Source organism: Prinia subflava, chromosome 5 (genome assembly GCF_021018805.1).
Source record: "Prinia subflava isolate CZ2003 ecotype Zambia chromosome 5, Cam_Psub_1.2, whole genome shotgun sequence".
In the NCBI taxonomy this organism is placed as follows: Eukaryota; Metazoa; Chordata; class Aves; order Passeriformes; family Cisticolidae; genus Prinia; species Prinia subflava.
Genome location: NC_086251.1, coordinates 8,480,026 through 8,490,212, shown reverse-complemented (window position 1 = coordinate 8,490,212; position 10,187 = coordinate 8,480,026). Strand labels below are relative to the sequence as shown.

General features: G+C 46.3%; 1 protein-coding gene across 1 annotated transcript in view; it reads left to right on the top strand.

Moving 5' to 3' along the window:
• KIAA1549L (KIAA1549 like) overlaps positions 1 to 10,187 on the top strand; it is a 136,571-nt gene that overhangs the window by 58,069 nt on the left and 68,315 nt on the right. The window contains exons 2-4 of the mRNA XM_063397930.1: positions 4,702 to 5,034; positions 8,261 to 8,407; positions 9,758 to 9,870. Coding sequence (XP_063254000.1) covers positions 4,860 to 5,034; positions 8,261 to 8,407; positions 9,758 to 9,870 — 435 coding nt within the window. The 5' untranslated portion in view covers positions 4,702 to 4,859. The remainder of the gene's footprint in view (positions 1 to 4,701; positions 5,035 to 8,260; positions 8,408 to 9,757; positions 9,871 to 10,187) is intronic.

The window sequence follows — 10,187 nt, the reverse complement described above, 5'->3', positions numbered from 1 at the left end:
TGTCTACGAGCTTGCAAAAATATTGGGATAAATACAGAAGCGGCGTGATCATTATTTTGGACTTTATCCGTGATCACCGTACCCACGTAATCCCAAAAAGAAACAGTATCTATCTGTAGCAATTCAGCTTCAGTAAATTCATGTTCTAACCAGCGAACAAAACGTTTTTGCAGCCTTTTGGAAATTTTAACGTTAATTAAAAGGTCCTGGAGTTGTTTTAATATACTCTTTTGAGGAGCTGATAGCTGCATGCCCATGATTCGATATTATTGAAAGCTATTAGCTCAAAATCCAGCCTCCAGCTGTTAAAGTCAGCTGTATGTAACTCCTGTGTCTCCTATAACCAGAGAGAACAGGCAGGGAAAACTCCGGGGCTGCGGTCACGCGTCCGCGCCGTTTCTCCAGCCCCGGTGGCACCGGGGGGGTCCCCGCCGCCTTGCTTGGCCGATGGGATATGTGCCCGGGCCGGGGTTTCCCCGAAAAGCAGGGCTCCTTGTGCGGAGCCGCCCCACGGGTCCGCGGGCTGCGGCAATCAGAAACGAAAGAAAGAAAAAAAAAAGAAAAAAAATCGCCGCAGCAGGGTCCTAAAACCCACCCGCTGCTACTAGCAAAGTAAAATTACGCCCTCCCAGTTTGCGGTACCGATCAAACGGAGGACTTTACCTGGTCCGTGGTATCATATGCTGAGTCAGAAGCAACTGAAGGTCCTGTCTTTTAGCTCACTCGTGGATGGGCAACCACAAGCTACGAGCTGATCCCTACGCACCTATAGCTACAACATGTGGCCAAAGTGCCTAGGGTAATTGAACTTCCCAAAAAGCTTTTAAGACCATGAAAGGTCTCCAGCTCCGCATGGGTTTCTATATTAATACCCACTTGGGCGTCAATTGATATAATCCTGTATCCCCCTCAAAGGGTCTCAGCTAGCTCAGCCCTTCTCAGGCCTTGGAGGATTATATCAAGAAAGACAGGATAAGGATTCAAAAGAGGCTCTCACCCTTTCTGCTGCTTTATTCCAGGTTGATGTTCCAGGAGAGAGAGCGCTCCCGGGGGACAGGGGACCCTTTATCTTAGGGTCTCTGAGGGAGGGGCTAGCTGGCACACAGCCAATGGGGTCAGAAGGGGAAGGAAGGGTCAGACTACATGACAGGAGTTCCAGGGGTCCCTGAGGGAGAAGAAACCATTTCCCCAGGGGGATGTAACAGAGGAGAGAAGGTGAAGGGTGCCCTCATGGCAGCCTACACCTCCCTCAAAGAGACCCTCACTTTATTGAATGGGAGAGGTGAGAGTCCTCATCACGCCTTTAGGTGTGCACAGAAGTGCTCAGAAATGTAAAAACCACGGTTTTCTCCAAACTGGAGTGGTTTTTAACTTCCTGCTCTGGCATATTGAAAATATTTCTCGTTATTGTTAATGAAAAGGTCCCTCACTGGTGATGGCTGCTGTAATGAGGTTAGTGCTAGGTGGATTTTAGGGTTGTTGGAGGTGGTGGTTCATCAATAGGCTGCAATATGAAAGAATAACAGATAATCTAGAGGCAGGAGAAGCAGCTACTGGTGTGTACAAGCAGTGGCTCAGTGCACGCTGTGCCGAGTTCTGGTTGTGGCTTGCCTGTTGATTTGAATTCGTTGTCTGCTCCTTCATCAAGTGTGTTCAGCTGTTGATAGATGTAGAAGTGAAATGTTTTCCTGCCTGCCCTTTCTTCCATGATACAATCTTGGTTTGCACAGTTTTTGATAGGGAGCTGTAGTGGTTGATGCCACCCTAACAGTTCTCAAGCAAAGAGCATGTCCTTTGGTTTAAACTCCATGTGTTGTGTCTGTGTGGTTACTACCAGGATGTTGCATTTATGGCAGTTTGAAACAGATACTGACAGTCAATATCTTTCCATAGGCATAGAATAAAGGAAAGTCTGCTGCAGTGGAATGCCAGCATCATACATACCTTGCAGAATACTGTGTAATTTTCTTAACGCTTCAATAACTCGGGAGCTTTGCTTCATTAATGGGCTTAAACAGAGAAATTGGCAGTTGGTAGGGAATGGAAGGAACAAAAACTGAAGGAATTAAGCACTGGCTAGAGGATATTTTTGTTTGGTGTTTTATCTTCTTTGAAATATCTGAACTTTTCTTCACTTCTTGTCAATATGCGGTAACATCAATGCTTTTTCCAGATTTATGTTGTCTCTCTGCTCGTAATCATTCTCATTAAACCAATGTGTGAAGAATGATGCAGTCTGTGAGAGGATTGATGTTGACAGGTTTTGCTGTTTTAGAAAAGAAGAAAACATTGGCTTGCTTAATTCCCCTTTAGGAATCATTCTAGACTAGTCCTAGGACTAAATGCTAGAAGAAATCCTGCACAAAGGCTTTACAGTCCCTTTTCAGTTCTGAGGTGAAACAAGGCAGAGGTGTAACAGGTTGGGTAACACTGACTTCACCAGCAGAGATAATTAAGCTGCAGGTTGCCTAAAGTTTGGTTTTGCAAAGCACACCAGCTAGTTCTTAATTTCAAGCACATGTTTGAATCCATTCTAGCTGTGCAAAATTCATCTCATCTTCGTTCCTACCTTCTGTTAGAAATCTGCCAGACTCACAAGGAAGGAAAAGCCACCAAAACACAGTCTAGAACACAATGTGCCTTCCAACACAGGGTGGAGCACATAGAGTATCAGAAACCAGGCCACACCAGTCTCCAGTCCCCTGGTGACACATTAGCAGCCATCATCCAAATACAAAAGTGTCCCTTCTGTGCTGCAAACCTCTCCTGGTGAGTCAAGTTCCCTGGTGGGCTCTGCAGTCTCCTGTCCAGCCTGCTGACCTTCTGGAGCAGCTCCATAAAAGTGGATTGTGCTCCCTGTTCCCCTGCTTGTCTCATTGCCATAGGTAGCCCTGTGTCTGCCTCCCTTTGCTTTTCTCCAGATCACTTGTGTGCAAGTTAACCTGTGTCAGATGAAAGGTCTGGGGACTCCTTTGCTTGCTTGGAGGGCAGAGCTCTGTTCTGTTGCCCATCCTGGAGCTGCTTCCCTAAACCAAACTGCTTCTAGAGAATATATTTACTTTTGCATCTCAGTGAAAGAGAGAATAATGGCCATTTTCACCATGGTTTAATAAAACTCTTAAACACAGGAATAAAATGGAAGATCTCTCATTGGTTTGGGTTTTCTTTTTTGGTGTTCTTGGTGGGGTGGTGTTTTTTTTTTTTTTTTTTTTTTTGGTTTGGTTTTTTTTTTTTTTGGTTTTTTTTTTTTTTTTGGTTTTTTTTTTGTTTTTTGGGTGCGTGTGTGTGTTTATTTTTTTTAGATAAAGAAAATGCTGAACTGAATTCCAGAACATTCCTATGGAATGGACGTGGGAGCCTGAAGGAGCTGGTTTGCCTAATCACCTACTATGGCCTGTGCATATGGATGATGGGTGGTGTAGAAACTTAGGATGAAAGAAAACTGTAGAAAGAAAGAAATGTAGCTTTATGTAGGTGCAACATGACCCATTTTCCTCCCTTGTGCTGTAAGGTCTCTCACTGCTAGCTCCTGTCCATGTGGGCTGGTCCCAGTTGGTGCTGTTGGCCCTGCTCTAAATTCTCTGAGCATTTAGAACCCTTGGGTTCATGGGTGGCTGGAGCCAATGTCCAGCCCATTTTATGTGTCTCAAGATCTGCCCTGCTTGCTCTTCCACACCACTATGCTGAGTATTCACAGGGCTGTGGAGGAGGTTGGCATCCCCTGTGTCTGATCCAGATGTGCTGCAGCCGGAGGGCAGGATTTAGCTCCATGTTTTTCCTCTGCTTGGCTCTGCAAGGGGACACAGATTGGCATGGTACCAAGTGCCAGGACTGAGTTTTGATCTATTGTCTTGAAGTGGGGCAAGGGAAAAAAAGCCCCACCACCTTAAATTTTACTCTTGAGTGAATCTTAATCTTTAAATTAGTACAAACGCGAGCATTCCCATTCTGTGATTTTGGAATAACTGTAATCATTTCAAGGAAACAAAGCCTAGGAACATTGTGGTGTTGAATGCAGAGTAAACTGGTGTTTGAAATGATGTGTTGTGCATCTGCACATGTCAAAAAAAGAGTTTAATGCCCTCATTTGTTTTGGATCTTGCCCCCCCTCCTCTTGTTCATCCCTGTTTTATTTTCTTTCTTTTGTGCCTGTAATTGCACGCGTTATTAGAGCTGGCAGGATGAGCACCTCCAGATGCATCCTACAGGAACGCAGCCAGTGCTGACTCTATTCCCATGTCAGACTGCATGCCAAGGCAGTGAGGCTCGCTTGTCAAAACCCATACCCTTACTGCACTGCTTCTAAACCCATCTTCTCACACAATATTTTGACACAGGGTGACTCATGATAACCTCAAGATTTGTCCCAGGCTTAAGAATCTGTCTTTTGGTATGCTGAGACATCCCTGGTAAAAGTAGGATTTTGGAATAGCACAGCCTAGGCAGCTTTCCTTATTCTCCTGTCGGGTGAAATGAGTTGAGGGGTTTAAAATCTGTTGTACTGAACCTCTCTCTCACTGGGTTTCATGTTTGGAATTTTTTTTTTTTTGGTAAACTTTCTCTGAATTCTTATACACTCTGAAAACAACAAAAAAAATTCACTTGTTTTACCAAACTTAATGCATTTTGTGTTGTGATTTGTGGCAACGACAACTGTTCATTTTGGGGAAGAATATACTCATTTTACTTATTATTTTACAGGTATCAGGCAACAGCATATCAGTGATGCTCCTTCTACAGGATCTTTTCCTAACTGGAGATCTATACTGTCACCAACACGGCCTTCCACAGAAACTAAGCCTCCCTCAGTAGCTGATATTTCTCTGGCACAGACTTTGGAGAACGCAGACTTGCTCCAGATGATAAAAACGACGCTGACTGGCGCGCGTGCCAGGACTTTGGATCAGATGCACCTGTCACCCTCCCTCTACCAGGGCAGCGGGAGCAGCGCCCCCCAGGAACCCGCTGAGGTTTCAGCTGAGTCCCCCCTGAGGCCGTCGTCTCCAGATGCAGATGACACAGCTGCTCTAACAGGTTTGCCCCAGCTTGGTATGTTTGCCACACTGTCCACCACACCACCAGTGACACATTCGAGTGCCATCCCAGCCAGTGCCATTAGAAACACCCTCCATTCCAAAAGGAAGCCCATCAGGATCAGACATGCTTGCTGCTCTTCCATCACCATCATTCTCCTCATTGGTAATTCAGTCACCTCATGCCATTATTTTTTCTAAACCAAGTACCTTGTACTGCCCATCCAAATGCCTTTGTCTGCAGATCCTGAAGGTTTCTTCAGCACAAATTCAGCTAGATCACAGGTTAGTGAATGCAGGAATAGAGCTCTGAGCATGGTGCATTCCAGTGTGGTAAATCAACCAACTTGTTGAAGGGGTCCCGACTTGTTTAGGGGGGGCCATGCTTTTTGTTGGATCAACAACAGTGCATTTCACAGAGTTAGTGGGAAAAGGGCTTCCTTTGGAAAGGACCTCTTTGTCGTCTGTATACTCTGACACTCCTGGGTCAAATATGCATCAGTCTCCCCTGACAGTAACTTCCAAAAGTTTGTCATGGTTCCTTAATGACAGTATGTATAATGTCTCTTTTATTGGAACCATTTAGGGCAGCACTGACTGGCAGAATGAGTGGTATCACTCTTCTGTCATCATCAGTTTTTCAGGATAAAGCAGAGGTTCCTACATCAGTCTTCCATGCTGCGGGTACTCCACATCCAATACTGCCAGTGAGTCACCCTCAGTCTTTCACAGCACTGACTAATTGCACTACAGGCTCTAACCCTGCACCTTTCATGTCATCAGCCTCCAAGAGGCGGCTGAGGTCTCCAGCTCCACACAGAGCACGTCCTCCCTTTCTCTGCCAATATCACTTATTCCACATGCAAAGCACGCTCGCAGTGCAGTGCTGCCAGTACGAGAATTTAGAAGCAAAACAGATTTTCTCTTTAGAAATGCAACTCACTCCTCTCCAACAAGCCCAAGGTCTCCCTTGCTAACTGAGACAAACGAGGTGTTTACTGGGGCAGCACACACAGCCAGTCCCAGGGCGGCAGCAGCCAGCCAGGACAGGCTGCAAATCCCTCCCACTGCTGCCTTGGAATCAGGCTTCTGCAGAAGGCCTGGCTGATGGAACTTAGCAGGCAAACAGCACTCCCAGCTTCTGCCCTGCTCTCTCAAATCCTGGTGGCTCTCCTATGGCAAGGACAGCTCAACAGCCCTTCACAAGAGGAGTGACAGCAAAGATGTCCATGAACTTTAATGCTAATAACGTTCTGCGTTGTGGAACCCAACTCTCCAGAGTTTCTCTGGATAGCCAAACCTGTACAATCTGCATAGGATCAAGGATACTAGACAGTGTTTTGGAGTTGGCCATGATGACTCTTGATCTAGCTACTGTGCCATTAATTACTTCCACTCTATGCCTTTCAAAACCTGAACTTGCCACTACAAATACTTCTGCCACTACTGTTTTTATGACTGCACATCTTCCCCCTGGAGATACAGAGAATACAGATGTAACTGTAAATGAAGATAGAAAGATGAGAGTAAGCACTCTTGTGACCCCATATGCAGAATATTCATCTCCAAGAGCTTTACATCATTTAACCTCTGGTCTGACTTTGCACTCAGTTGATAAAAAGCCACTTGCCTCTGTCATGCCTCCAGCGTGGGGTATACTGCCATCACTTGTTTCCATGACAGCAGTGATGGACAGGCACAGTTCTGGCTCTTCCAGGATTTTGAATGCAGACTCTGAAAGCAATTTAGATCCTGTCAGCCTTCCTGAAGTTGTAACTTCGGCTTCTACGTGGACCAATAAAGCATGTCTGCAGCTGGCATTAGTATTCCTTCAGTAAAAACTTCAGGAAATAAGGGAAGTTGCTCCAAGTACTTTTCCATTGGAAGATGAGTACCATGCACTGTACTCAGTAGTGTCAAGTCTGCAAAACAAAATTAATACAAATGAGCAGCCACTGTTCTCCACCCCTTCAGCAAGCTATACATATACATCCTATAGTCAAAACATTTCAAATGTACTTTTTGCTGAAAAGAATAACTTTTTAGAATTTGATCAATATGCATTTGCACTGAAAACATCTCCTGTTCAGTATTCATCCATTGCTACTACACTGACAATGCCTGACCCTCTGCAAAAAAAGCATGGAAACACAGCTGAAAACATTGCTGATTTCTTCTGTGTTGGAGATGTTCTTATCAGTATACATGAGGAAGCACCTCTCCACTTACATGTGCCTCCTGTTAATGCTGCAGGTGCTCTCTCTAGCTCTCTAGAATCCCAAACAAGTGATGCTGGAAAGATTACAAAACATTAGGTGCTGCACCAGTGTTGGCTTTTCAGCTCACTGACAGCTTGACTGCTCCAGCCCCAAACAGAAGCAGTGTCACCCTGAGCACACCGCCAGCCCAGTCTCCCTTCCTTGTAACCAAGCCTTCTGGCTCAGCTCTCTTAAATAGTTTTATCTCACAAGATGCTGGTTCTGGAAGTCTTCCAGAACTTGCAGACAACCAGTTGGAGTGCCCTGGTTGTTTGGTTATGGCTGATAAAGATCCAGCCACGTTCAGTGAGGAGGAGTGGGACACAAGTGCTACAAGTCATAGTCTAGCTCCCAGTAACATCTAATAAAGCTACCAAGGGGATCCCATTGCAAACCCCCTCCACCAGTGGTCTGCAGTCAAGCCATCATAACTTCTGTCCATGCATCACCAACACAGATAGTCTCCTTTTTTGTCAACAACCAACTTTACCCATTCTGTTCTTGCAGTGTTATCTGGAGTATCTTCTGGTGCAATACCTTCAGTAGAAACTTCAGAAGCAAAACCACTAACAAGAAAACCACCTCCAGCTTCACCAGTGCCAGCCTCTTCCTTCTTTTCTCTAGGCACTGAGAACACACCTTTGCCATCTGTGATGGCTTTAAGCACACCGATACCAACACTAACAAACCATAACACTGCCACAAAACTGACCTTGGATCTAAGCCCCGTAGGAGCACAGGCAGATTTTCCTTTTGCAACGAGGAACACGGCTGCCTCACCTCTGGACATGCCAGCTCTGCTCATAACCCCCAAGAGCAGCACGGTCACAGCTTCCACACTCGCACCCACAGCCCATGCACCAAGGCAGATAGAAACAACTGACACCCAGAAGTTCCCGAGCTCAGACATCACCAAAAGGCCAACCCCATACCCACTGACAATGACAGCAGCTTTGACATCTATTACAGCATCAGCGAAAACAACTAGGCTTCCCCCTTCTGCAGCGGAGCCCACCCCTGCTCCTCCCGGCACCACGGCAGCCGCCGCCTTCGCCAACATGACGGCAGCTCCCTCCCTGGATTGCCGGCTCTCTGCCAACATGATGCTGAAAACAGGTACGTGCAGCCACTGGGTGTGCTGGAGGGGTCCCCTGCACCTGTGAGGGGCAGCTAGGGAGGCGTGAGAGGCACGGCCTGGTGTCAGAGGATGTGGGGCAGCAGGATTAACCTGCTGCTCTGGCCAGCCAGGTGGATGCGAGCAGGGCTGTGTGATGGAAATGGCGTTGGCTTTACTGTGGCTTGGGTTTCAACACCAGTGAGTCAAATGAAGTGGTGAGATCAGGTGCTGTGATGTTCAGGGGGTCACTGCAGGACCACTGTGTGGAGGGACAGCCCTGTAAGCCAGCATGGTTTGGTGCCTGCTTTGCAGTAAGGGGTCTGTGCTGCTGAAGAGGACAGTGCAGTAACCTGCCTTGGTCCTCAGCCCTGTTTATGCACAAAAACCCAATTCTGGTCTAATGTGAACACCCAATTCTATCATTTCAGATCCATTTGAAAATTATGTTTACCATTTAGAGCTGCACACTTCAAAATGGGAGGACTTTGAGTTTTCTGTGCTGCCACTTCTGGCTCTGGCTGTTTTTTTATGGGCAGCTTCTCTTTAGCTGTAAGAACTCTGAACTAAAGGGGCCTAGAGAGGTACCTTGCCCATGGACTCCTTGTGGCAGCACAGCACCAGAAGCTGGGTGTGTGTGTCTTGGAGATCACAGCAAAGAATAGGTACAGAAAAGACTTTGTGACCTTGCATGATACAGGCTACAGTGAAATAAGCAGCTTTTGGACCTAATATGTGTTTGTTAGCTGCTAAATATCTCCATCAGTAGTGTCATGATACAACAGCTATTTCTAAAGATAGAAGCAGCTTGTGTACAGTGTATGATTGAAAGTACTCAGGCACAGCTATAAAACTTTCTGCAATTTATAAGAGAAAAAGATGAAGATAGTGATAGGTTTATTAAAGAAAGCATACAGATGCTTCCTAAATAGAAAATAATTGTAACAGTGGAGCAGCAGATTTCTTTTATGTAACTGTGGCCATGAAGATGTGAAGCCTGCCTGTGCAGCTCTGGCTCAGTCCCCTGGGAATGCTGTGCCAGTCTGTCCTCAGGCAGGGAGTGGCCTCGTGCCTCCTTGGAGAGGCAGCATGGCAAAGACTTGTTGTTGCTGCTAAAGAAATTGCATTTGTTAGACCTTGATCTGGAAACACGGAAACAATGGGCTATTGCCATGGGATGAATAGGGAGCTCAGGAGCTGCTGAGCCCCTGCAGTTCTTGTCTTTGGAGCTGCTGCTAATCCAAGCTGCTTTGATGATCCCTGCACAGCCAGCCCAATGTAAAACAATTAAAGAAAGCAAATAGTGGCATGGTGATATCTCAAACCACCCTGTGGCTTCTGTTGCTCCGCAGTTCTGTTTCTGAACACAAGAAGGATGATGATCAGCAATGCCTTCAGGGAGAGTGTGAGAAAAGGCCTCAACCAGGTGCTGAGACAAGCTTTCAACCAGAACGTCAGCGCTCAGGTAAGCGTGCTTGGCTTTCCATGAGTGACTTTACCAAGACAGCTCTCCCACCTAAGAACCACAGCTGGCTGCAGCTCCAGTGGTGCCTCTGGATGCAGGAAACCTCTTGGAGGGGAGCACTGAGATTTTCCTACGGAGAGCAGGCAGAGGTGGCATCCACTCTGGTCTCTAAAAATATAAGGAATACTCCAAAGCTTTTAATGGTTTATTTGACGAAGAAGAAGAGAGAAATGCAAACTTCTTTTTAGTGTGCTCTGGGAAATGACTACTGACAGCAGTTTCCTCTTCCCCCTGCAGCTCAGGAGTGATTTCTGCTC